Source organism: Ictidomys tridecemlineatus, chromosome 4, assembly GCF_052094955.1.
Source record: "Ictidomys tridecemlineatus isolate mIctTri1 chromosome 4, mIctTri1.hap1, whole genome shotgun sequence".
Lineage (NCBI taxonomy): Eukaryota > Metazoa > Chordata > Mammalia > Rodentia > Sciuridae > Ictidomys > Ictidomys tridecemlineatus.
Window position 1 is genome coordinate 131291840 of NC_135480.1, and position 27509 is coordinate 131319348.

Consider the following 27509-nt stretch of genomic DNA (forward strand, 5'->3'; position numbering starts at 1 on the left):
GATATAAGGAGGCTGATTCATAGTGGGGTTGGGAGGGGGAGCATGGGAAGACTAGACAAACTTTAGATAGAGCAAAGGGGAGAGAGAGGAAATGAGAGGGCAAGGGGATTAAAAAAAAGATGGTGGAATGAGATGGACATCATTACCCTAAGTACATGTATGAAGAAGACACGAATGGTGTGAATATACTTTGTATACAAGCAGATATATGAAAAATTGTGCTCTCTTTATATAATATGAATTGTGATGCTGTCATATATAACAAATTAGAATAAAAACTTTTTTTAAAGTAAAAAAATTCCTTTCTCCATGTCTCCACTTTATATCCAACCTACCTTCATTCATTTCTGTTATTGCTTGGTATCCAGGTTTAGAAGTCTTCTATTAAAGTAAATTTTATAAAGACTCTAGAAAATATAGCATTATGTGACTTCCATAAGTATTTTATCAATCACTGCTGTTGGACACTCAAATTATCTCCAGTTTGTTGATATTATCAATAAAACTGAAAATAATATCTTTTATATAAATGTTAAATATAAGTTCTTAGGGATGGGAGTATAGCTCAGTGTTAAAGCACTCCCCTAGCATGTGTGTAGCCCTGGGCTGGATACCCAGCACCATATAGGTGCATGTATGCAAACACACACACACACACACACACACACACACACACACACACACACACACACACACCACACATGCTTCTTGGAAGCAGACTGCTTTTAAGCATAGCCAGGCAGGTGATTTAGCACTGAGCTACACCCCCAGCCCCAGCAGAATTGCTTTGAATAGTAAGAATATTTTAAACCTTTTTTTTTTGTTGTTGTTACTGGGGATTGAACCCAGAGTGCTTTACCCCTGAGCCATATCTTTATATTCCTAGTCCTTTTTATTTTATTTTTATTTTTGAGTCTCACCAAGTGACAGACGCTGGCCTCAAACTTTCAATCCTCCTGCCTCAGCTTCCCAAATCACTGGGATTACAGGCAAGCACCACCATGCCCAGCCAACAGCTGCATTTTGAAAAGATATTCCCCAGGTAGTTTTTCATTTGTTTTGTTTGGTTTGCAGTATTGCAAACAAACCCAGGACCTTGTACAGGTTAGTCAAGTGCTTTCCCACTGAGCTCCTCCAGATAATTTTTTAAGCACAAACTGGTTAAAGAAATACTTCCATAAGAGACTGGGAAAATGCAAGGAACCACTATGGAAAGTTGAGAAGAGTTGGAGAAGCAAAAGCAATGGGAGGTGATGGGGGCATGGTCAGCCTCAGGGCCTGGCCAGGCACAAGCTTTCCACCAAGGAGGCTTGTGACATGTTGCAGTGAGGGCGAGAGAGATTATGAAGGCTTAACTGTTAGGAAGAAAGCCTTAAAAGAACAGAAAATAGAGGTACTTAAAAATTTATTCACGAGAGAGAACTTTATTATGCTTAAAATCAAAGGAAAAAAATGTATTCCAGATCTGACTACATAAATATGAAGTATTTCAACATGTCAAAAATCCATGAAAAATTAAAACAAGAAATCAGTATATATGATCAAATAAAGCAATATTACTAATGATATAAAGTTTTATAATCCATTCGAAAAACTATGACTCACTTGTAAAAAAAATGAGCAACCACATGGACAATTCCTAATGAAAATACAATTTTCAATATATATGAAAATGAATATAAAACATTTATAAAAATAAAAATGTATGACATTTTAAACTTTTTAAATTGGCTTTTTTAAAAACCAAACAAACAAAAAAAGTATACTACTGTTCTGGCACAGAAAATAAGGGAAATGAGCAAATTCATCCACTATTCATATTCACTATCAGTAAAAATATCTTTGGCACAAATTTTCTAAAGACCTTTGGAAGTTTTTCTGCTGGGATCAGGTTGGCACATGCCTATAGCAACTCAGGAGACTGAGTGACGATCACAAGTTTCAGGCCAGCCTCAGCTACTTAGTGAGGCCCTGAGCAACTTAGAGAGATCCTGTCTCAAAATGAAAAGAAAATAAGACTAAGAAGAAAAAGAACAACTGGGGATGTAGCTCAGTGGCAAAGCACCCCGGCTTCAATTCTCAGTACCAAAAAAGACTTCCAGGCACACTGGGTGTACCTGTAATCGCAGAGACTGAGGTAGGAGGATTGCAAGTTTGAGGCCAGCCTCTATAACTTAATGAGACTCAGTCTCAAAAATAAAAATAAAAAGGACTGGGAATGTGGCTCTGTGATAGAGAGAAGGGTAGGAAGGAAGGAAGGAATTCCCTCTTTTGCCACCAGGCACATCTTCTGACACGTTATGGACAAGCCCACATTTCCTCAAACTAATTCCATCTTCTTAAATATTTATCATTTCTTTATGCTGGGAAACTTTGAACTCCTGTCTTCTGGGAGGCCCTTAGACAGAATGAGTCTTGCTTCAAGCTGTTTTGATCTCCTTAATGATTAGAAGTGAAGAAAAAGATGCCAGATAATAATCAGAGCAGATACTACAAATTGTCCAAGTTGAAAAATCTTGTCCAATCCCAAAGTGCTAGGGCTGGGAGTGTGGCTCAGTGGTAGAGTTTGTCCTAGCAAGCATGAGGCTCTAGGTTTGACGCTCAGTGTGGGTATACACACACACACACACACACACACACACACACACACACACAGATTTCTATCCAAAAGGTGCTACTTAATATCTTGTTGCTTTCATTGTCCATAAACTCAAGAGACAGCTCTTCCTTCCTGGGCTTTTCTGATGCTCCTGGGTAACAGGAGCTCCGAAGAACTTCTTTAAATCTAGCTTCTCCTGTTAAACTCAGAAGTTGGGCTCAAAGCAGTATAGTCAACCATCTATCTGACAGGGGGCAATGCATCCTGGTTAGGAATGATGACTCACTGGGTGCAATGGTGCACACTTGCAATCCCAGCAATTAGGGAGGCTGAGGCAGGAGGATTGTAAATTTGAGGCCAGCTTGGACAGCTTAGTGAGCCCAGGTCTCAAAATTTTTAAAAGGGATTGGGATGTAGCTCAGCAGTAGAGTAGCAGTGGGATGAATCTCTAGTTCCTGTGGGGTTGGGGGCCCTAACTATAGGGTGACTCTGCAGTCACCATCTGTGAGGTTGGGGGACAAAATGGAACCCGTGATGACAACTCTAAAGGTGCAAGGGTACCTGAAATTTCTCCTCTGACAACTTCTTTAGTCTGAAAATGGTCCCCAAACTATGCTCTGAAAAATGCTAGGGTTTGGGGTTTCAGGAGCTGGGCCAAAGCAATTTATTGCTAAATTTGAATACTGACAGCCTTGCCTGCCCACATGCCTCACCTACTGCAGACCAAATTAAGTTCATGGACAAAGTTTTCAATTTAGGCAGGGTGGCACATACCTATAATTCCAGGGACTAGGAAGGCTGAGGAGGAGGATCGCAAGTGCTCGGCAATTGGGGGAGACACCACCTCAAAAATATTTTTAAAAAACCAAAAAGAACTGGGGACGTAGCTCAATGGCAAAGCACCTCTGGATTCAAACCCTTGTTCCAAAAACAAATAAAACAACAACAAAAAATGAATTTTTAAATTAAAAACATCATCATCTCAACATTTTTCAACCAAAAAAATAATAATTGTACTTATTTATTGGGGACAGTGTAATAATTCAATACATGTAAAACACACAATGATTAAGAGAGGGTAATCAGCATTTCCGTCTTCTTAAATATTTTTCATTTCTTTATGATGGGAACCTTTGAACTCCTGTCTTCTAGTTCTTTATAAAATATATAACAGGAGCTGAAGATGTAGCTCAGTGGTAGAGAGCTCTTGCCCAGCATGCCCAGCATCTCTAGTACCACAAACAAATAAATAAAACCTATAATAAATTGTTTGGAACTCTAGTCACTTATTTACATTATAGAACATTAGAATTTATTCATTCTATGTACCTGTATTTTGTTAACCATTTTCAAACCTCCTCTGTTAATCTGCTTTCCATTGCTGGGACAAAATACCAGAGAAAATCAATTTACAAGGAAGAAGGGTTTGGGCTCATAGTTTTAGTACATAGGTGATTGGCCCTGTTGCTTTGGGCCTATAGCAAGGCATCGTGGTGGAAATAAATAGTCAGGTTATCCTTCATGAAGATCCACTCATGATTTTTACTTTAAACAATGTAGAAATGACAGCCACTTTCCACTAGTAAAATCAACCTTTATTGTATGTGAGAATGAAATATGTCACTATTTGTTGTGCTCTCCCAGGAACACAGAATCAAAGGTCAGTGCCACCCAAACAAATCTGAGTGCCCAGATGAGGCCCTCAGGGTGACTCTATCTCCAGTACCATGACCCCATGAATTCTTAAAGCACTCAAGGAACATTAACTTTTACAGGTCACTTAACATATGCAGTTGGGTGGGACACTGTGGTACACACATGCCTGTAATTCCAGCAACTCAGGAGACTAGGGCAGGAGGATCCCACATTCAAGGGCAGTCTGAGCAACTTAGCAAGACCCCATCTCAAAATAAAAAATTAAAAGGACTGGGGATGGAGCTCAGTGGTAAAGCCCCCATGGGCTCAATCCCTAGTACCAACAAAAGAGAAAACAATAAAAAAAGGCTCAGTTTGTAGCTCAGTGTTAAAACAGCCGTGTGTTCAACCCTCAGGAACAAAAATACCATATGCAGTTGGCCCTCCATGTCCATGGGTTCTTCATACATGGATTCAACCAACCTTGAACTGAAGATAATCTGAAAAAAAAATTGTGTCTATACTGAGCATGGGCAGACTTTTGATCATTTCCTAAATAATACAGCATAATATTACATATCATTTACATTGTACTAGTCATTAAATGAATCTAGAGATGATGGGAGAAGGGCTGAGAGTATAGTGATTAGTGATAGAATGTGCTCAGCATGAACAATGCCCTGGGCTCAATTTCCAGCATAAATAAATAAATAAATAAATAAATAAAGTACACAAGAGGATATATATATAGGTTATATGCAGATACTGTTATTTTACATAAGGGACTTGAATATCCACAGATTCCAGTATTTTCAGGGGTCCTGGAACCAATCCCCTGAGAATACTGAAGAATGACTCTACTCTCTCTTATAGCACTTTATTATTATTTATCATTTATTTGTGTGTATGTGTGTGTGTGTGTATGTGTGTATGTGTGTGTGTATGTGTAACAGTACTAGGGATTGACCTCACGGCCACTCCACCACTGAGTCACATCCCCAACCCTTTTTATTTTTATTTTGAGTCAGGGTCTTGCTATGTTGCCCAGGCTGGTCTCAAACTTGCAACCTCCTGTCTCAGCCTCCCAAGCATCTGGGGTTCCAGGTATGCACCACCACATCTGGTAAGTGTGAAGTTTTGGTTATACAGCTATCCTCCAAGTTCTCAGATTATCTTTTACAAAGTTCCTCATGTCCTCAATACCTAGAAGTATATTTTTGGTAGATCTAAATAAATGTATTGACCAATAATGTATTACCTGGAATGGATGATACTTCAGAGTTTTATTTCCGTTAACACAGCCCTTCCTCTAGAAAATGGGATATGGGGTCACTAAATCTTGAGTTGTAAGGGATTAGAAAACCTCCACCTATTCAGGACCAAAAGCCCAGGAAAACACAGGATCGCAAACAGCTGGAGTTTTATGTTCAAGGGCATTAAGCTCTTAAGATAGTTGTCGTGACTTAAAGAGGGAAGGAACCAAATATTTCAACAAATTGTTTCATTCATAAAAGTTTACTGGAGCCATCACTAGCAAATTGTACACTATTTACCATTTTCTGGTTCCCAAAGCCACTTTTTTTGAGGTACTGACAATTGAACCTAGTGGTGCTCTACCATTGAGCTACATTCCCAGCTCTTTCTGTTTTCAGACAGGGTCTAAGTCACTCAGTCTGATCTTGAACTTTCATTCCTCTGCCTCAGCTTCCTACCTGAGTAGCTGGGATTACAGAAATACACCATCTCACCTGATGGCGGCGGCAGCAGAGGAAGCTGCTGCTGCTTCTTCTTCTTCTTCTTCTTCTTCTTCTTCTTCTTCTTCTTCTTCTTCTTCTTATTATTATTATTATTATTATTATTATTATTATTACTATAAAAGCCTGATCTGAGACAAGATTGTTTATCTGGTTTCCTAATATTTCCTTACTGGAAAAAGCCAAATCTAGAGAAAAAAATATTTTCTCTTTTTTCCTTTCTCTCTACCAATAAATGAAAGTTTTACATTTCAATAGTTTTTTTAAAAAATTCCCTAAAGTAAACCTGATTTCAAAGAGAAGTTTTCAAATTAAGAAGGACACAGAGAAGAAGTTCTAGAAGGTCTCTTGGTAGGCAGAGAACTGTTGAATTAAAAGATAACTGAGCCAGGTGAGGTGGCACACTTCTGCATTCCCAGCGACTTGGGAAGCTGAGACAGGAGGATCGCAAGTTCAAAGCCAGCCTCAGCAAAAGCGAGGTACTAAGCAACTCAATGAGACGTTGTCTCTAAACAGAATACAAAATAGGGCTAGTGATGTGGCTCAATGGTCAAGTGCCCCTGAGTATAATCCCCGGTACTCTACCACCAGCAAAAAAAAAAAAAGATAACTGAGTTTGAGTTCTTCCTACATCATGGCAAGCTGGAGCTATTGGGATTCTTATTTAACCAGGGCTCATTCGTTCTCACTAAACCTTATTCAAAGATTTGAAAGACTTCAGCCATGGCTAATAAAATAGAAGATGTGAAAGTCTCCAGGAGGAAAGTGGAAGTTCTCAGTTCAAAAATAATCCTAGAACAGAGCACATTCCTAAAGAGAGTCCAGCTGGTATCTAATGACTTCCTAATTTCTGTATGTGTTTCTCAAGGTCTTTCCAACACACAGCTTCACATTCATTAGGTGAGATGGCACGGCATTCAAGGGGAGCATATTTGAGACCTAATTCCATTAACCTCTCACTGGTTAGCCACATTTTTGTCTTATTATATTATCTAAGCAAGCATTTCAGGGCATTTAGCCACAGAAAACAGCTGTTGTATGTTGTTCAATATTTGTTTTTATAGCCCTCTCACCCAAAGTTTGGAAGTTTGCATTCCTAGTTCCAAAAACATACAAATACTCCTGTTGCTTTTTTTTTTTTTTTTGGTTCACTCCCTAATACCACTCTATCCCAGGTTCTTTTCATTTTTTATTTTGAGATAGGATCTTGCTAAACTGCTGAGGCTGGTCTCAAAACTGTCATCCTCCTGCCTCAGCCTCCTGAGCAGCTGGGATTACAACACTTATGTCCATCCACGAATGGGTAGGACGTGGGAGTGTATTCAAGGTCACTGACTCCTATTTTCCCTGAGATCCATTTATCCTACTCCTGAGAAATACAATGGTGATGGCTTTCTTGGGCCCTAGAGTACTGGTCCATGACTGGAGTATAGAATTCCACAGAGCACACCTTTGGAATCCATGGTGCCAGATGCTCTGGTAATAAGGGTGGTGTTTCTCCAGTTCTGGCTGACTTAGGGTAGAGCCTTCAACTCACCCCAGGCAAAAAAAAAAGGGAAAGGCCAATGCTATGTTAAGTATTTTATTATGTTATCTCAGTTAATCCTTCAATCCAAGCAACTATCTTAAGAGATCTGTGTTATCTTCATTTCAGAGTTGAGAAGGGGCTGGGGAATGTAGTTTAATGACAGAGTGCATGCAGGTGCAAGACCCTGGTTCAATCCCTAGTACTGGGGGGGGGGGAGGGGGAGTCATTTCAAGGTATGGAAGCAAAGGGAAACGTGTTTTGTTCAAGGATATACCTAGTAACAGGTAGGGAAGGATTCCATTTCAGAATGGAATGTCTGCTACTGTTTTTTTTTTTTTTTTCCTTTCCTTTTTGGTGATGGTGCTGGGGAATGAAACCAGGGTCTTGTGCATGTGAGGCAAAAGTGAAGTGCTAAGCAACTCTACCAACTGAGCTATATTCCCAGCCCAAATCTGGTGCTTTCAACATTTTTGTTATACACAAGAATTGGGGTGTGTGGATAGTCAGAGAGGCCAAAAGGATCCCACGAGAGGTGGGAAAGGAATGGGAATGCTGAAAGGGAGGGGGAAATTTGAGGCAGAAAAGAGTCAGCAGAGAAGGTAGTAACTCTAAGAATTCAAAAGACCCTCCAAAGTGATTTGAATTCTACTAATTTGAAATTGAAGATTACGTTCAAGAAGGCAGGCAGGAATTATGGCTCCTCATATCAAAATGGTATAAAGGAAAGAAAAATATGTCATTTGTCCTATGGTTATTGGGCTGACTTGTGTCACCATTTTTTATGGGTACTTAGAATGTATACTTAGCATGGTCAAGGCCCTGGGTTCGATTCCCAGCACCACAATTTTTTTTTTTTTAAATTTAAAATGGTACAGCATAATGTAAAGCAATTTTTTTTTGTGGTGTGTTGCAACCTATGTATGTGGTATGTATGCATACATGAGGTTGGGCGGAGAGAACAGAGTTGAGGGATTAAGTGGTTTTTTTGGTACTAGGTATTGAATCCAGGACCTCACACAAGCACTCTACCACTGACTATACCCCCAAGCCCTTTAACATTTATTTTGAAATAGGATCGTGCTAATTTGCCCAGGCTGGGCCTGGACTTGGAATCCTGAGTCACTGGGATTCCAGGTATGTGACACAACTGGGCTGAGATCTTTTAAATTGTATTTCTTAATATGGTTCATGGTCAAAGATGTTTGAAATCCATTGATTTCAAGAGAGCTTTGGAGGTTAAAAACACATCCTTTCCCATTCAACAGGACAAATGCTTCCAAATGTGTTGTCAATACTCAGTCTACCTGTCTATTGTCACCAAGATCTTCTCAAAACAGTACTATTCACAAAACCATACGTACCTTTCCTTTATGTTTTCCCCCTTTCAGTTTTAGCATTTGAAAAATTGAAAACCAGGACAGGTGCTACTCTGTCTTTGAAATTAAGACTTCCTGTCGCTCTCATTTGTCTGCTTGGGCTGGCTGCTGAGCCCTCCCTTTATTTGCTGAACTGCAATGTGAGGTATGGACTGGGTGCTGCCAGAAAGCACAGGACTGAAGGTGGCTGCCTTTTTCCACTGGCAGAAACAATTCCAAAGCCCTGGGGCAGGTGTTAGTTCTCTTTGCAGGAATATAAATTCTTAAAGTATCAACTTCAATTCAAAAAACTGAGAGAAATCCTACCAAGCCTGTGAACTATATATATTTTATGTATGTGTGTGTGTTTCACTTTTCTATCAGTAGATCCATAGGGTATGTAGAAATAGTAAAGAATAGGGCAGCCGGGCGTGGTGGCATATGACTGTGAACCCAGGGACATGGGAGGCTGAGGCTGGAGACTGCAACTTCAAGGCCATCCCTCAGCAATTTAGCCAGACACTGTCTCAAAATTAAACAAAAAAAGCTAGGGAGGAAGCATAGAGGTAAAAAGCCCCAGTACTGTAAAAGAACAACTATAACAAAAAACAAACCAGTATGGAATGGCACTGGAGGGTAACTAAGTACTACACTCATCTGTGACTAATGGCGTCCCATATGTTCTCATGAACACCAGGATTAGGAACTGGGCTCTCCCATATGACTCTGTGAGAGTACTGGGCCATAGTAAATAGAAATGATAATAGTACTTACCTTGGAGGGTGAGTACAATTGCCATTGTACTTATCTAATAGCAATTATGTGAGGATCAAATGGGGTACTACAAACATGGAAAGCACTTAGTAAGTGCTCAGTACAAAACAGTGATATTCATAAGCTTAGAAAACAAACAGGAAAGCCAGGGTGTGGTGGTGCGCGCCTATCCCAGTGGCTCAGGAGGCTGAGGCCCGAGATTGAAAGTTCAATGTTATTCCTCAACAATTTAGCAAGACACTATCTCAAAGTTAAACAAAAAGGCAGCACCCAGTCCATACCTCACATTGCAGTTCAAAGCCAGTCTCAGCAACTTAGCGAGGTCCTAAGCAACTTAGTGAGACCCTGTCTCAAAATAAAGCATAAAAACAGCTGGGGATGTGGCTCGGTGGTTAAGTGCTCCTGGGTTCAATCTCTGATACCAAAAAAAAACCAAAAAAATTAGGAAGAGAGTCCAAAATATGGTGCATATTGGCTTAAACCTCGAATCTCAGCTACTCAGGAAACTCAGAAAGGAGGATAAGCAAGTTGGGAGATCCTGTCTCAAAATAAGAGATGAAAAGGGCTGGGAGTGTAGCTCAGTGATAATGACCCTAGGCTCAATCTCTGCTACTTCAAAAGCAAACAGACAAAGAACAGATACATGAAAAAAAAAAAGGAATTTTATTGTCTTTTAAAAAATGTGGTGGTGCTAGGCACAGTGGTACACACCTGGATTCTCTGTGACTGGGGAGTTTGAGGCAGGAGGATCACAAGTTTGAGGCCAGCCTGGGCAAACAAAATAAAAAATAAAAAGAGCTGGGGACTTAGCTCAGTGGTAAAGTGCCCCCTGGGTTTAATTGCCAATATCAAAAAAGAAAAAAAAAAGTGTGGTACTGGGGAGTAAATTGAAGGAAACTATATTAGATGCATCTATGAATGTGTCAAATGAACCCCATTATTGTGAATAACTATAATGGACTAATAAATAACAATTTTTTAAAATGTGGTGGATCAAGGGTATAGCTTAGTGGTAGACCACTTGCTTAGTAGGCAGTAGGCCCCCAGGTTCCATGCTTGGAAAAAGGGTGGGGGAGAAGAGAGAGAGATGGAGAGGCTACCACCATTCTCCTTTCATTTCCATCATGCTGAGTCTCCTAGGTTCCTTATGTAAGTGGAACCCTTTACAGTTTTCTGAATGACTTATTTCACTTAACCTCCTTAGTTTCATCTATGTTGTTCCATGTGTCAGAATTTCCTTCCCTTTTAAGTCCATTTTCTTTATAAAACCTATCAATTCTTTTTCAGTCTTTCAAAAAAATTAATAAGTAAACCTGATGACACCCCTCTTTCTCCAGCAAAGGCAAATAATTTTTCCTGAAATTCTCCCTAGAGTTCTCCGAAAATAGTGTCTCCATAGAAATGCTAATTGGAAAATCAGTTTTCTTAAGAAAGGTATTATTCCTCCAGGCAGGCTGTTTACATTAATCAACATTTCTCTAATACTTGTCAGTGTTTTGTAACACTTTTTCAAGTGCCAATTGTAGCTTGCCAGTTCTTCTGAAGTGTGGAGGCTGCAAATGGGGGAAATCAGAATGGTAACTCTGTTCCCTTGGGGCTATTTCTGTCATGATGATGAAGCATAAGTTCTTTTCATTATTTTCATTTTACATAGTCATTAGTTATGTGGATGGTGGCTAGAAATATTGGATGAACTGATTAGTCATTGTGTGTGAGAAGTCCAGCCTTCCCAGAATTTTCATATTTGCCTTCCTTAAGGCAGTCAGGTTTTTTATTACAAATTGTGGGTTTAGGGCTGGGGATGTGGCTCAAGCGGTAGCGCGCTTGCCTGGCATGTGTGTGGTCCGGGTTCGATCCTCAGCACCACATACAAAGATGTTGTGTCTGCCAAAATCTAAAAAATAAATATTAAAAAAAAAATTGTGGGTTTAATCTGTTTTCACAAAAACTGGAATCTGCTACCAGGGAAGGTGGTGTAAATTTGTAATCCCAGCTATTCGGGAGGCTAAAGCAGAGGGTAGCAATTTTTGAGGCTAGTCTGGGCAACTTAGTGAGACCCATCTCTAAATATAAAATTAAAAGGGCTAGGGATGTAGCTCAGTGGCACAGTGCCTCTGGGTTCAACCCCCAATACAAAAAAAAAAAAAAAAAGTAAAGTAAATACACAAACTAGACTCTGCTTACCAATGCCACAAAAAGTATTCCCTTCAATAAACATAATGGTGATAGAAAAAGCAAAATCAAACTGAAAAATTGTGATGAAAAAAACATGATGGGTGTGTTTTTTTTAAATTTCTACTTTTAGTTTATGTCTTGTTACTTTTCATATCTTTTCTGGAAAACTACTTATTTATTAGTACATCATAAACATAGCAGTCCCTCCAAATATACTTGGGTTCTATATCCATGGAATCAACCAAACTATCAATCAAAAATGTTCAGGAAAGCTGCCTAAAGAGGCACATACCTGTAATCCCAGTGGTTCAGGAGGCTGAGGTAGGAGGATCACAAGTTCAAAGGCAGCTTTGGTAACTAAGTAGGCTCTAAGTAACTCAGTGAGGCCCTAAGTAACTCAGTGAAACCCTGTCTCAATAAAATACAAAGAAGGGCTGGGTATGTGGTTCAGTGGTTAAGTTGCCCTAAATCCAATCTCTGGTACCAAAAAAAGAAAAACAAAAAATAATGTTCAGAAAAAAAAAGCTTTCTGTGTGCAGACTTTTTTCTTGTCACTATTTCCTTAACAATCATAGTAGAACAACCATTTACATAGCATTCACAATGTGTCAGGTATTATGAGTGACTTAAGACACAATGGAGGGTATTCACCCATTACATACAAATACTATGTCATGAAATGTAAGGGACTTGAGCATCAGTGGATTTTGGTGTGTGCAGCAATTCTGGAGCCAATCCTGAGTGAATACTAAGAGACAACTGTGGCCTCTGTGATTCTGAGTGAGGATAACATTAGTGTTCAAGATTTAGTGATATATTTATGTTTTCAAGATAAACATTTAAAGCTTAGTATATAATGTGATACTCTATCAGCATCATATTTCAAACTATTATAAAGAAATTTTAAAAATCAAATTAATAATTCATAAATTTCATTGCTAGACTCAAGTGATTAAAAGGCTAGCAGAACAGCTATTCATAACAGAAATAAAGAAACTGAAGTAAAATATATTTGCTACTGCCTTATTCTTAATAAATAGTTTTGCTCTTTATTTGATAGTAGATTTTCTAATGATTCAGAGCTTTATGGCTCACAAAAAGATGCATCAATGAAATGCCCCAGTGTATTTAAATATTTCCATATTATATTAATAAGTAACTAATCTACATTTAGGAAAAAAGAAAAATTAAATAGAACTAATAATAAAAGTACTCAAAAATCCAGAGCAAAAATATTTGGTAACACTTGGTTATTAGTACCACAGTTCTTTCATGATGAAGGAAAAAAATCATTTTTTACATTTTTTTTTAGAGAGAAGAGAGAGAGAGAGAATTTTTAAATATTTATTTTTCAGTTTTCGGTGGACACAACATCTTTATTTTATTTTATTTTTATGTGGTGCTGAGGATGGAACCCAGCGCCCCGAGCATGCATTACCGCTTGAGCCACATCCCCAGCCCTTACACTTTTTTTATTAAAAACATTATAAATCAAATTTTAACTATGAAGTTGAAAACTGTTTCACTTTATATATGAAACAAAGATGTAGGTAATAAGTTTTGAATTGTTTCCCATACTTATTAAAACTTCAAACAGGAAGAATGAAGGAATAATATAATAAATAACTATCTCTAAATTCTGAAGGGATCTGTGTAAACACATTGCCAAATTTGCTTCCTCTTTCTTTCTGTAGACACACTTATTTGCAGTTACTTTTTCTTTTTTTGGTACCCAGAGGCATTCCACCAATGATACTCCTAGCCTCCCCTTTCCTCCCCCCCCCCTTTTTATTTTGAGATGAGACAGGGTCTCACTAAATTGCCTATGCTGGCCTCCAATTTGTGATCCTTTTGCCTCAACTCCCAGGCAGCTGGGATTACAGGCATGTGCCACCACACCAGGCTTACAGTTAATATTTGAAGTTGCATGCTTTACCATTCATCTTCTCAGAATAACAGCCTCCTAGATAACCACAATATTTCCACATCAAAAAGGAGTCATTATTCTATATTGCCTAATATCCCAAGCACTGTGTCAACGAGCTATTGACAATTGCCAATGACATATTCCATACTTGTGTGTACTTGTGCTGCTGAAAGCTCAGTCCTTGTCCCTGATGCCAATCCAATAATGAAGATAAGATTCTGAAAAAAAGGAAAAAGAAGGTTTATTTTGCTAGTAAAGGAGAAACACAGGGGACTCCAGTCCAGAGGCTGTGATTCTGCCAATCAGTAGGAAGAGGGACCCTTTTAAAGAGGTGACTCAAATGCTACATTCCAGAGTTCTCTGTTGGAGCTGTAATTCACTTGTTAATTTGGGCGACACTCATTTGGAAATCCTCTGGAACCATCCCCAAAGTCTTAATGATTTGGTTCCTACGGTGGGGTGTGTACTCAAGGACAGATAAATCTGCCTAGCATCCAGAAGAAAGGTAATCCTAATTCCCCTAATAATAGGGAGGGGGAGAAGCAGGGAGAGAGGAAGAGAAAGAAACTTTTCCATTTTAAAAATAAATTGCAAAGAGGGGAGGGAGGGAAAGGGAGGAGGTAGGGGATTAGCAAGGATGGTGGAATGTGATGGACATCATTCTCCAAAGTACATGTATGAAGACACAATGGGTGTCAACCTACTTTATATACAGAGATATGAAAATTTGTAGTATATATGTGTAATAAGAATTGTAATGCATTCTGCTGTCGTGTATTTAAAAAAAATAAAATCAATAAAAATAAATAAATAAATAGATTGCAGTGGCAGAGCAGAAAGTTATATTCAAAGCATAAAGTGAACCACTGTTACACTTGTAGTACTGAAGATTGAGTCCAGGGCCTTGTGCATGCTAGGCAAGCACTCTATCAATGAGACAAGATCTGGTTTAAGTTGCCCAGGCTGGTCTTGGAATTTGCAATCCTCATGCTTCAACCTCCTGAGTAGCTGTAATCCACAGGCCTAAACCACTGTTTCTAGCTTGACATTTTTAAAGAGTGCAGTCTAGTTGTCTTGTGAAATGTACCATCCATCGTTCTGTATTTCTGCTATTTAACATGTTCATCCAGGCCTAGACTTTCTGTCTTAGAAGCATGACTGTATCTGGAACACACACTTGTTTGCTGGTGCCCTCCCCATGTCAGACTTTTTGTCTTCAACTATACCAAGAAGAATACTCAGAGATCACAAGTGAATTGAGTTCAACTCTTTAACCCTTCAAACACTTTGCTAGTTTCAGGAAGAAATATCATTTAAATGATACTGACAAGTCTTCTAAGGTAGAAGGAAAAATGTATTTCCTAGCAACTCCTTGGCCTGCAGCAAATGTGGGTCATTATAGAGAACTTTAAGGGGCCAAGGTCTGTTCTTGTTATGTGAATATGTGGGAAGAAGCATCAAAAGGGCTTCCTTTTATTACTTTTGTCTACCAAATGTCCTTCAGCTTCTGTTGTGCTAAATGCTAGATTGAAGGAATGAAAAGGTATATTATCTCATCTTTTACCAGACTTTAGAAGAGTTAAAAAAAAAAAAAAAAGGTAGGGAGTGTGCAGTTGTGCACTACCTTCACTGAGACCTATGACAGTCTGAACTCCAGACAGTTTTTGATCAGGTCCCCAAATACTGACAGCTTTTCCAAGGCATCTCGCCAGGTAGACATGAAAATCTCTGACAGCTAGACCCTCTGCTTGAAATATTTCAAAGAAAAGAATCATGAATCTATTTTATTGGTGTGAAAATTCCAAATTAATCAGACTACATGAATACACAGGTGTGTGCCATTAGATGTAAACAGGCTTAAAAGGAGCACTACTGTGCAAAAGAGCATGGTAAAACGCATTTATATCTGAACTCTGATGACTGCATATAAACATATCTATTTTGGGCTGATACCTCTCTGGAAAACCAACCTTAAGTAAACAAAAGGTTAGCCCTGGGTGAGGTGGTATTCTGCAGGCGCAGACACAGTCAAGTGTTTTTGTTTTTTTTGAAACTCGATTGGCTAGCTAAGAAGTTTATCCGCTTGGTGCCTCAAATTCTCAAAACAGTTTATTTGAATACTGAATGAATGGCTAATCTCCTACAAGTTTTGGGGCTTTAACAAGGTAAACAAATGGGTGGGCTGTGGCAGTAAACATTGTATTTAGTCCCAGGCTCATCCAGGTTTCCAAAATTCCTCTCTTCCTCTCCTTTTTCTGTATCTAGCCTTCCTGCTCCCCAGCTTGGTCTCTTGTACCCTGTAAAAGTACTGAAATTGCAAAGGAGACATTTTTAATTATAAGTACTATGGTAATGAATTCAAGTACACTCATTTATCATAAAGGGCTTTCCCATCTGTCTCTAAAGTATACTTAAAAATGATGTGTATTTGATAACATTAGCACCAAGCATCTTCCACATGTTAATGTTCACTGTTTTAAATGTTCCACCCTGCCCCCCAAGACAGCATAGTGGTTGTTCCAGAAAGAACACATTTATCTCTTGTTTGGGAATGCCTGTGTGGTCTCTTCCTAATTTATTTGCACTCCAATCCTTGGGGATCGCATCACAATCCCCCTAGGCAAAGGGAGATTAGGGAACAAGGCCGGCTGCTTTTCCCCACCCTACCAGAGAAGGGAAAACAACTTCCCCAAGTCCCACAAGTTCTTCTGGCCACTGTACAAATTGTTCTTGAGCATGGAGAGTTTCCAAAAGCCCTAATTAGCAACTCACAGCAAACATTTCTTTGCATTAGCTAATGATCCGGCTACACTTGTAAGCAAACAGAACCAACATATCTAATCAATGCTGAAAAACCAACCAAATGCCTATTAAACATCTGGATGTAATTTTCTAGTTAGAACAAAATGAAAACATATGCAGGTTCCTTTGATCTGCGTCTTAACAAAGAAATTGTTGATAAAAAAGCATACTGGTCAGTCAATGTGTCATTTCCATAAAGTCTGCTCATTTCTCTTCAAATGCTCCCAGCTTAATTTAGTTGGTTTCCTGCAATCTCTAATTTTACCATATTGTGTGAAACCACAGAGGTTCTTTGGATGTGATTTTATTTGAGGTTTTACTGCTGCATGGATCTGCTACTGATTTTTTTTTTCCTTCTCTGCCTTTTTTCCTCCACCTCCACACCCATTCCGTCCTTTTCTTTGGTAATGGGGTGGAGGAGGAAAAGGTTATAAAGCAATGCTGGGAACATTTCTTCTGGACCCTACATTCTTAGGTTTTAGAAAACTTTCAGGAAAAAAAAAAGCCAAATGAGTAAATGTATGAGCAATAACTTGTAATTAAAACGAAGAGAAAATGAAGAGGATGAAGTGGTGTGTGCCTGTAATCCCACCTTCTCAGAGGGTCAAGCAGGAAGACTGCAAGTTCAAAGCCAGCCAAAGGCAATTTAGTGAGGTTCTATCAACAAAATAAAATACAAAAAGGGCCATGGATATAGCTCAGTTCTTGCTTAGCTCCTTGCTATGTCCTGAGTTCAATTTCTAGTACTGAAAACAAACAAAAAGCCTAATTTTTTGATCAGCATCCATATATTTTCCTGTTGTGTCCAGTATCATCTTACTGTATGACATTTTGTTTTTATAATTATTTAACCTATTAGTTGAAAATTTAATAATCAGCAATAAATGAATGGAAATATACCTATATATGCATCAAGATAAACAATCTGACAATTTTTGTTTCTTTTGCAGAGGATCAAAGGGGTACTGTTTTGTTCCAAGTCAATTTCCTATGGAAGTAGTATACATAATATTATTTTATGTGAAAACATAACTGACATACGAATATGATAAAGGTAAAGAAGATTATGGTTAACAGACTTTAAATAGAAGATCAAAATTATAGATTTCATGAGTAGGACTATTTTCTTTTAAATAGGCTGTAGGCAATCTGCACATATATTATTTATTTAAAACGTAAGATTAAAGCTACTTGATTGTTTAAACACTATCATTTGTAAAGCAGTTTGATGAGAGTTTTGTAGTATAATTATTACAGCATGACAATCATGGAGAAAATACGACCTTGAAAAGGGACAAGGCCTTCTCCTACTCTCAAAGAGGATGCACTGAATGATAAAGAAACCTTCCAAAACCAACCATCTTTATACACGCAATTAGAAGCCTTTCAATTTAAAAATCATTAGGAGCTTTCTTTTGTTCCCCCAACATGCTACATTTTAAGACAATCAGAAGGCCTGGTCTGGTTTCAAACTTTATTGGTAAGGAAGTACTAGTTAACGAGTATTTCCCATTGTTAATCTTAGCAAACTGGTAATATTCTGAGTGGACACATTTTCTGTGAACAATCAGAGAACATTTTAAAGACAATATGGCTAGTTGTGGAGTTTAAACTGATAATCCCAGAGACTGCAGGAGGGTCACAAGTTCAAGGTCAGCCTCAGCAATTTAGCAAGACCCTAAGTAACTTAGCAATTACCCCCCTCAAAGGCTGGGGCTCTTACTCAGTGGCAGAGTGCTTGCTTAGCACGTGTGAGGCACAAGCTTTAATCCTTAGCACTGCATGAAATAAACAAATAAAATAAAGGCATTGTGTTCATCTACAACTACAAATTTTTTTTTTTTTAAAAAATCCTGTCTCAAAATAAAAAAAAAAAAAAAAAAAAAAGAAATCTGGGGATGTGGCTCTACACCCTGGGGTTCAATCTTTAGAATCAAAAAAGAAAAAAAAGGACAAAGTGTTAGAATTTTGAAGTGTAGTAGGGAAAAAAGTAGCAATACTTTTGCTCCTGTCCAAAAATACTCTTTCCTTTTGTGTTTAATTACCAGTCTGTGACAGTCAAGGCACACTGAGTACATAAAACTCAGGGAAGCCAGGAAGAAGTCTCAGTGTAGGCAAAGACTACTTGTGGCATAGAAGAACTTTCTACCCAGTTCTGGCACTGATTATGGGATAAACTGACCACAGACTGGCATTTGTGGCCCAATCACTGGATGATGATTTACAGGGGCGCAGGCTGCCAAAGCACAAAGCCTAGTTGTCCATGTATCATCTGATTTCAAACGTCCTGTATGTGGAGCAAGCCTGCTCTCACCATCACTAAGTTTAACCAAGGAGAAAAGCAGTGTTTCCCTCTTTTCATGCTCCATGTTAGTAGTAATATGAATAACATAACCCCCTTCCCAATTCCATTTAATGAACATGCCCCAAAAACTGCCATGCCAAACTTGTTTTAAGTCTTCAGACTGGCTCAAAAATTGCTCTTTTATTTTTCATTTATAATTGATATTTGGGATTGATGCAATTACATACAAATCAATATCATGCATATTTTAAAACAACTTCAACAGTGGACTGTATTATCTAAAACGATTCTTTTAATATTTCAAAGAAAAAGATCTCTGTAAAAGCAAAATTTCTAATAAAACATATGTTTACTTAAATAGGCCCCTTCCCATAAGCCTCTTGAAGGTAAAATAAGGGTTTTAAACTAAGAGGTAAAATAAGGGGTGGTTTTAAAAAAGAGGGAGGTTTTTAATACCAAACATTTGTTTACTAGTTTCCAAAATAAGATGAACGATTGTCCAAGATGCGCCTTTCTTAGGGAGGAAGAAAATAGCACCATTCTACTCACTGCTCACATGCAAAGAGCTCCACTGAACTAGTCTTTAAAGTATATAGGAGGTGGTTGGGGGGTGGGGGGGGGCTAGGGGTATAGCTTAGTTGGTAGAGTGCTTGCCTAGCATGCACAAGGTCCTGGGTTCAATCCCCAGCACCCCAAAAAGTGGTATATAAAGTATAGGTATTTGGACATACGGACAAAAACTGGAAACTCTGAGTTCTAACAGCATCTCTTCAACTAAGAACCTTAACTATGCCACGTACCCCAAGTATTTTCAAGCAGCTACTTAACACTGCTCAGCCCCAGGGTACCACCCAAATTCTGGGGGTGGGGTAGGCGGGACAGGTTTTTCAGGTCTCTGGGATGTGTTATTCCATTGTCTCTCTTTGTTCCTAAGACGTGGAAAAGACTCCTGGTCTCCCGGTTGAGAGGCTCCTGAAACGTTCGGTCACCTCCTCCTTCCTCGTACACAGCAAAGTCAGACAAGGACCCGGGATTTCTCGCCCCAGGGAGTCATCTGCGCCTGGGACCCACGTGCCTAATATTGGTCGCACCTTGGAAATCCTTCCCGCCAAGAATACAGGCCGGTCTTTTCGCAAAATGGTTTGAAATCCTTCAATAAAACCTGAAACCCACTACTTGGGGAGCAAAGCGGGTAGGTGGGGTGGGCGGGCATTATCGTCAGGACCAATGCCGCTGGTGTACCTATGCCACCTAATGCATTGCTCATCTATGAATTTTCCATTAAGTGCACAGTCCGCTTCTGCGTCCCTGAAAAGGTAGCTCAAGGTAAAACAAACCTCACAGACATTTTTGAACGTAACCTCACTTTCAAAGAGTAGCATCAAACAAGGGCCAACACCGAAAAACACATTTTGCTTAAATTACCCAAAAGCGACCTCTTCGTCCCCAATAAGAAACAACGCGGTTAGTCTCTGAGTTACTTTCATTGAGATCTTAAGATTTTCATTAAAGGGAAAAGTGAACAAGTGGAAGGGTTTCTGCAAAGTCTAGCCCCCAGCTTCCGCCACTGCACTATCGCCGGTCCCTCCAGCTTGCGCGCTCTCGCGCGCTCCCAAGCCAGCCCCACGTTACTTTGATTGACAGTTCGGCCCCGCCGCGCTCCTTCCCACCGACCTTCCAATCCTTCGTGCCAATCTCCGCGTCTCGCCGCTTCCCATTGGCTGGTTTTGGCGTCCCGCGGCTCCTCCAGGAACTGTTCCTCACCGAGCCCGGGAGGACGCGGCTGGCGGAGAAGGGGCGGGGGGAGGGTGGGAGGGGAGATGGGGGAGACGGCGGAGATGGAAGCGAGGGGAGGGGTAGGAGAGGAGGGGGAGGGGGAGCGGGCCGTCCGGCACGGCGCAGCCATAGGATCCGGGGAGGCGCTACGTCAGTGCCCCACGTTGGGTACGGCGCACTGGATTGGCTGTCGCGGGCCTCCGCTCCCCCCTCCCCCCCCCGCTCCAGCTCGGCCCCCGGCCCCCGCCGGCTCTGTGCAAGCGGCCCCCGCCCGCGCGGGGCTGGGCGGGGCCGGCGCTGGTTAGCTCCGGAGTGTGAAACCGCGTGTTAATGTAACCGGCGCGAGAGGCGCGGGCGGCGGTGGCGGTGGGAGCGGCGGCTGCAGGAGCAGCAGGAGCGGCGGGTACCCCGTGCCCAGCGTCCCCGAGGCAGCCGACTGCTCCACCCCCACCCTCCTACGGCCGGGCAGGACCTGCGCCACCAACCGGGCCCTCCGCCGTCCCGCGGCGACCCAATCCTCTTCCGCTGCGCTGCTGTGACTACTCGGGACTCGCCCTAGGAGTTTGCCCGCTGGGGAGGGAGACCAAGCGGCAGAGCGCACTCTTGCTCTTCTCTCCACCATTTCGCGGATGTCTTCCCCTGGGTCTTGAGAGAACTTTGCTGCAGGCTGGAGAGCCCTTTGCAGAGAGTGAGAAAAAGGGAAGAAAAGAAAAAGACTCAGGAAGAAGAGGCGCGGACGTAGGGTCCTGAGCGGCTGTACGGCCGGGACAAGTGCGCGCAGGGCACTGCGCCCTAATGCGCCCCGGGCTCAAGGAACAGCGGGTGGTTGCGGGATTGCTCCAGGAGGAGTAGCTCTGTGGGTCCAGGAGCGTTTGTGCAACCGCGGAGAACACCGAGTGCCGGTCGCACGGGGCGTGCCGAGCCGCCTCCCGGCGCGCCCTCCGCACTTTCCTCGCTTCGTCATCTTTCGTTCCCCAGTAGGGGCTGAGGCTCTGGACCACCAGGTGAGGGTCCTCAGCTTCGATCCCGACCTTGCAGTTTGCAGAAGCCAGTGAGCGCCTGGCCAAAGACGCCGCCGGGACCCGAGGAGTTGCCCCGGAACGCCGCCGGGTTTGTTTGTGTGTGGGTTAGCTGGGGGTGCCGCGTCACCTGCACCTCGCCTACTGCCACCGCTGTCGCGGGGAAAACCCGGGGAGGAGGCTGATCAGAAGAGCAAAGCAAAAGAGCCCGCCTGGATTTGTGTGCCCGGGACGGGCGCCCGGCACGCGGATCTCGGAGAGGAGTGCCGCCGGAGTCACCGCGACCCCACCTCCTCGTTTGGGCGGCCGAGGGCCGCGGGTTGGAACGCAACCCCCGCGCTCTTTCCCTGAGAGCCAGAGACGCCGCGCAGATTTTTGGAGCAGCCCGCACCTGGGCGCCCCACAATGTGGCCCTGAGGGCGGAATCCCATAGGCAGGAGCTGCTGCCGGCACCGAGAGGCCATAGAGCGCGCCCGGGTGCGTGGCCAGCGCGCCCCGCTTCTGCCTGGCCTCCTGGCTTAATTTTCCTCGGCGGGATTAAAGTTGGAAATTGAGCGGAGAATTGAGTTGTCCGGGAACCGAGCCGCGGCAGCCGCCAGAGCGATGTTCCCGCAGAGCCGGCACCCGGTGAGCCAAGGGCGGGTGGTTGGATGGGGGGCTTGAGCGAGGGTTGGGGAAGTGCTTTCCTCGTGCGGTAAGGGACGAGTGGCTACTGCAACCTGGCGAGCTCCTTCGCCCCCAGCGGTGCCAGGGTGAGCGGGTCTTGGGCTCGCCCACCCTAGGGCAGGGAGTGAAGTGAAACTCAATCCCCCCCTTTCCTTCTGGGCCCCCTCCTATTTGACGTCTAGACAGGGCGGACGAGGGCGCCCGGGGAGGCTGGGGTTTCTTTCCCGGAGCCACATCCTTCCCATTTTCCTGAGGTGTGTGGGGTGCCCCCCTTTGTTTCTTGTCTCCCTTATTTACATGTCAATGTAGCCCCCGTTCTGGTGCGCCCAGTGGTGGCCCGGGCGACTCTGGGAATGGGGAACGTTAGGCTGTTGTTTTTCTCCTCCCGTCCCCGGGGTCATTATCACCCCCATGGGGGAGGGGGCGGCGGCGGCGGCGACGGCGACGCGATCTGGCTTAGTCCTCTCCAGATCTGGCTTAGTCCTTTCCCGGGTCTGGTTGACCTAGGCACAAGGCGCGATCCGCCCTGGAGGATGGAGGAGATTCTGTTCTGAGCCTTTTTAGAAGCTGAGGGCAGGAGGAAGGGCCACTTTCTCTCCAAAGTGAATCGTGAAGTTGAGTTTGGGGCTCGTTTTTTTCACCACTTAACTTTATTTTTGTTTATGTCTTATCCGATTTCTCCCTCCCCTGACTTTCTGCTTTATCCATCCTCCCGCATTCTGGTGCCTCTGTGCCCCTCGCTGGTCGCCACCAGACGCCTCATCAGGCTGCAGGCCAGCCCTTCAAGTTCACTATCCCGGAGTCTTTGGACCGGATTAAGGAGGAATTCCAGTTCCTGCAGGCGCAGTATCACAGGTGCGTGTCCAGCCGCGTCACAGGAGTGGTCGGTCGCCCTGGCTGCCCGGTGCCCCTCATCTCCCATTCTACTGGCGGCGGCGCCTGTACTTAGTACTGGCGTCCAGGCGGTGGCGTGTGGAGTCGCAGTTAAGACCTGTCATTCATGTTACCCCCTTCAGTGTCTCTTCTCGGGCCGCCTCTTTTCTCTTGTCTCCTCCTCCTCCCATTGTTTCCCTTTTGCCCGTTTGCTGCTGTTCCAGGGAGTCCTTTTTCGTGTATTTAGGAGTTGCATGAGAACCGTCAATATTTGCACTTCATTTATTTATTTTGCAACAGGCTGAGCTGAAACATTGGTTCAATCGATGCCTCAGCTCTGGAGTGCGGGTTCATGGAAGCAAAGCCATGTTGAAATCGTTGTTTGCCATGCTAGAAAATTGGGTTGTCTGAAACAAAGTCCATTAGGGAAGGCTAGATGCTTTTAGCTACGCCCATCACTGGTGATGATGAGGGAAGAGATGGATAACAAGTAGGGGAAAGCACACCTGCATTGGCCTCATTCTGGGTTGTTTTGAGTGGGACAAGAGAGAGGAGTCATATTTATATTAATGTCAGCCTTAGTTACTTGTAATGTTGCCTACCGTCAAAGGATTTATAAATGAAACTATTGGTAAAGTATTCTGCCCATGGTGAATTTTCCAGAAAGGTTAGTTTATTTCCTTTGATCCTATGAGGTTTTGGCTCATTGGAGCTAAGAAATAGCTGTATTGACATTTTTACTTTTGTAGTGCTTGAGAAAAAGCACACAGATAAGCTAAGTGGCTTGGGTGTGAATTTTCTTATTTTGTCAGGGGCTTTCTGATTATTGACCTTTTGTCTACTTGTAGATACTATCTCCAGAGCTTGAGGCATACTTGCACATACCATGTTTACCTAACAGGGAGAACTTCAACCCACTTCATTTCGGTAGCTGCTTGACATATTTTGGCAGGGATTTAAAAATCAAAGGTTTTGAAAGGGAGCAGCCATAGTAGAAGTAATTTTATAGATAAGACTTTCAAACCTAGAGACTGTTTAAATTGGCAAGATGGTACAGACTATGCTGAAGTCTGAAAAGTGTGCAAAGGCCAGATTTTGGTGTAGTCTAGAGAAGTGAACTTTGCAAGGAAGTAAGGAACAGATAACCATGAGGAGAAATCTGTTTTGATGGACTTTTCATTCTTGGCATCGGACCAGGTATGCATCAAGAAGAAAAAGAACTATAGTTGAAAGGGATACCCTGTACTGTTAACCTTATTCTTCCTCTGTTAAATGCAAGGACAAAGCTTTCAGGTGTTTACCTAGATAGTTTATGGTTTTTCCAAATTGGTCTTTGTTTTTACTTGAAGTGCAAATATGTGAGGCAGATGTTAAAACAAGTGACATAATGTTTACATTAAGTTGCCTGTTTTGTTTTCATAGCCTTAAATTGGAATGTGAGAAACTGGCAAGTGAAAAAACAGAAATGCAGAGGCACTATGTGATGGTAGGTATCAAAAATTGGACTTTTTTTCTTTTCATATAAGTATCATTAAGTATATATTCTTGGCATTATAACAGCATGAGTTAATGAAATACCGGGTTCTTTTTTTTTTCCTTTACAGTATTATGAAATGTCATATGGACTAAACATTGAAATGCATAAGCAGGTAAGCTTTAATTGAATCTCAAGCCGAAATGAGAAATTTCTTCATGATTTTGTAACACTGACTTTGTCCTCAGCCCTGGGGTTGTTGGGTGGGCGTTTGTGTGTCATTTTTTCTTTCCTCTTAGTGTCCTGTATCTTCCTGCGAATTGGTAATGGTAGTATTCTGCAGCAAGGATTGCTTCTTGACAGTTACCTTGATTTTAAATGACTAGGTGGGAGGTGCTTTGGAAATGTAAAGTAGCCTGTTTACAGACAGATAAGAACTGAGAATCCAGAATTTACTGGGGTTTCTCTCACAGAATTACTGAAATTTCGAGTAGTGTTTGTAATGTTTGGGAAGAAAGTGTGGACCTGTGTGGGGAAGAAGAATGGTTAGGAGGTTTTCTTAATCAGATTAAACAAGGTATATGACTAACTGGAGTACTCCTTATGCTTTGGGGTTACACAGAGTGACCCTGAGGATTGGTGACTTATCAGCAGACATCTTTTTGAGAAATTCCTCAGTTGATGCAGGTTTGGAAGTGAAAAAAGCATCCTTTTATGGCCACAGCATATGTTGAGAGTTACTTCAGTCCTAGTGGTTTTAAAAGCATGAAAAGATTAGTGACTGGAAAGCTCTAGCTATGACTATGAGTTTGCAAGTTCCCATAAAATTCACACTTATGGCTACTATAATGGTGTATAAAAAGAGTATTGAGCTGGAACAAGGCACTAAGGACCTCATAAGAGAAGAAAAGCTAAATGATTGCTCAGCCCAAAGGACCCTCGATTGAGTAGTCATTGTCTGCCAAAGAAAGCATTAATGGCAGGGTGTAAGTATTCTGGAGATATGCTGACATTCACTTTTTCATCAAGACGCTGGTACAATAAGTCTTTTAGAAATCGATTGCCTCTTAAAAAATTATCATCAGATGAAGTTGCACAGTTGGACACATTTCAAAGTGCAACAATACAATTCTTACTTGATGTATATGTGCTATTTCATCTCAAACCCTTGTTTCATTAAATTAAAGAGCATGGCTGACCGGCTGGGGCACAGTGGAGAAATTGATTAGTTCAGCCTTCAGATCTTCCTTATATTCAAAGACTTTCATTAAGCAAGTGTGTTTGAGAGTTGAATTCTGCTTTTGTAACTGTGCTCTTTGATTTTTAATTCATCATAGATTTCATAATGTTAAGTTATCATGTACATTAGATCTATTTTCAGATATGTGTTTGGAAAGTGATAGCTTAGTTCAAGGCCTCTCATTAGTAATGTAATTGGGCTTTTAAAATAGTGCTGATTTTACTCTGATTTGCAAAGTTAGTAGCCTAGCTTGTACTGGGATTGTGCCTTTGTTTTTATATTGTTTCAGTGGCTAGTGCCTTATTGAGACATTATGCCTTGTTGATAGTAAATAAACCAGAAGATCTATGGCTCATGTCTATGGTTATTTAAATTAATTATGCAGATAAATCTTGCCTATGCATCCTAATTTGCTACTTCCCCCAAACCTCCAGTACTAGGACTTGATACTTTACCACTGAGCTATATCCCCAGCCCTGTTTATATTTGTTTTTATTTAAGTTGCTAAGGCAGGCCTTGAACTTGTGATCTTCCTGCCTCAGTTTGCTGGGATTACAGGTGTGTGCTAATATGCCCAGCTACTTTTTTTTTTTTTTTTTTTTTTAAAGATGTCCTCAAGGGCACATTTTTTAAGGGCAGGGTGGGGGGACAGATATTCTTTAAGTGTAAGAGGAAACTTGAGGTTTTTTTTTTTAAACCCATAAACTTGAAGGATTTAATAACCTCATCGACTCTTTTACAAGGGAACACCACCCCTGTGTGATGTTGTATGCTGGTGCTGGGTTTATTGGGGAAGATAAAAGAGGTGTAATTCTTGTGGGTTCCTGTAGGTTACATGACAGGGTGACCTTTTTGTCATGTTAGGGGGAAGGGGGAGAGAGAGTGTCAGAAACCCCATGGTGTGAAAATAGTTTTCTAGTGAGTTTCTGTACTGTGTTGGGCATTTATGAGTATATATTGTCCATCTATGAGAATGTGTGCGTTAATAATATGCTGTGTATAACTGGCTCAGTAATTTGAAAAACGTGAAATGCTGAGAGAGACCATGTTCTTCATAGTAGGGTATTAAGCCCCCTGAAATTTAGTTTATATTGTAAATGCTGACAGACCCTTAACTAGAGTGGTGTGCAAAGTAATGCTATAATTCAGTTTAAAGTGGTCTTACATTTGAAAAACATCCTTCTGACTGTCACACATTAATAATAAGTTCTGAGGAGGCATTTGGTGCAGCTAGTAATCATAATTCTTATTAAAACTGGTGACGTCTGGCCCCCAGGGTGCAGCCAGGCTCAAATTGATGCTTTTCGCCGCCTGATCACCAGCATGGCCTAAGTGCTCATTATATTGTAGAGAGGGCCTTTGGAGCTCTCATTAGATTTGACAGGAATTCTCTCTAGGGGGAAACTGGGCATTAGCGAAGACTCCTGACAGGCTGAAATTATTCCTGCTTTATGGCTTATAACCAAATGCTAGCAAGGCATCATCAGGGGACACAAAAAATTGTCATTTCTGACAACATCTTTGTTACTGGGGGAAAAAAAAATGCAGTGATGGGGAAACTTTCCATGTAGAGAGCTTTAATGCCGTTAAGATTTGTCTGCAGTGTG

At 41.6% G+C, this 27509-nt stretch overlaps 1 protein-coding gene, 1 long non-coding RNA gene and 1 other non-coding gene across 13 annotated transcripts in view; 2 read left to right on the plus strand and 1 right to left on the minus strand.

Annotated features, from left to right (window-relative positions):
• Positions 1–4172: 4172 nt before the first annotated feature.
• LOC120889784 (uncharacterized) lies at positions 4173–20832 on the minus strand. Its single transcript, XR_013438059.1, has 3 exons — positions 20529–20832; positions 13896–13965; positions 4173–4734 (listed from the first exon to the last, which is right to left on the minus strand). It is a non-coding gene; the product is annotated as an uncharacterized LOC120889784 (long non-coding RNA).
• On the plus strand, positions 19478–19550 carry Trnaa-agc (transfer RNA alanine (anticodon AGC)). Its single transcript has one exon. It is a non-coding gene; the product is annotated as a tRNA-Ala (tRNA).
• Positions 20833–20881: 49 nt separating the features above from the next.
• Positions 20882–27509, plus strand: part of LOC101970276 (TLE family member 1, transcriptional corepressor) — a 91166-nt gene continuing 84538 nt past the window's right edge. For 4 of the 11 annotated variants that reach the window (XM_078047433.1, XM_021733132.2, XM_021733134.2 and 1 more), the window contains exons 1-4: positions 20882–22276; positions 23070–23170; positions 24611–24674; positions 24793–24837. In XM_078047433.1, coding sequence (XP_077903559.1) covers positions 22253–22276; positions 23070–23170; positions 24611–24674; positions 24793–24837 — 234 coding nt within the window. In that variant the 5' untranslated portion in view covers positions 20882–22252. The remainder of the gene's footprint in view (positions 22277–23069; positions 23171–24610; positions 24675–24792; positions 24838–27509) is intronic. The other 7 variants (XM_021733131.2, XM_021733133.2, XM_040285644.2 and 4 more) reach the window with 3 other exon arrangements.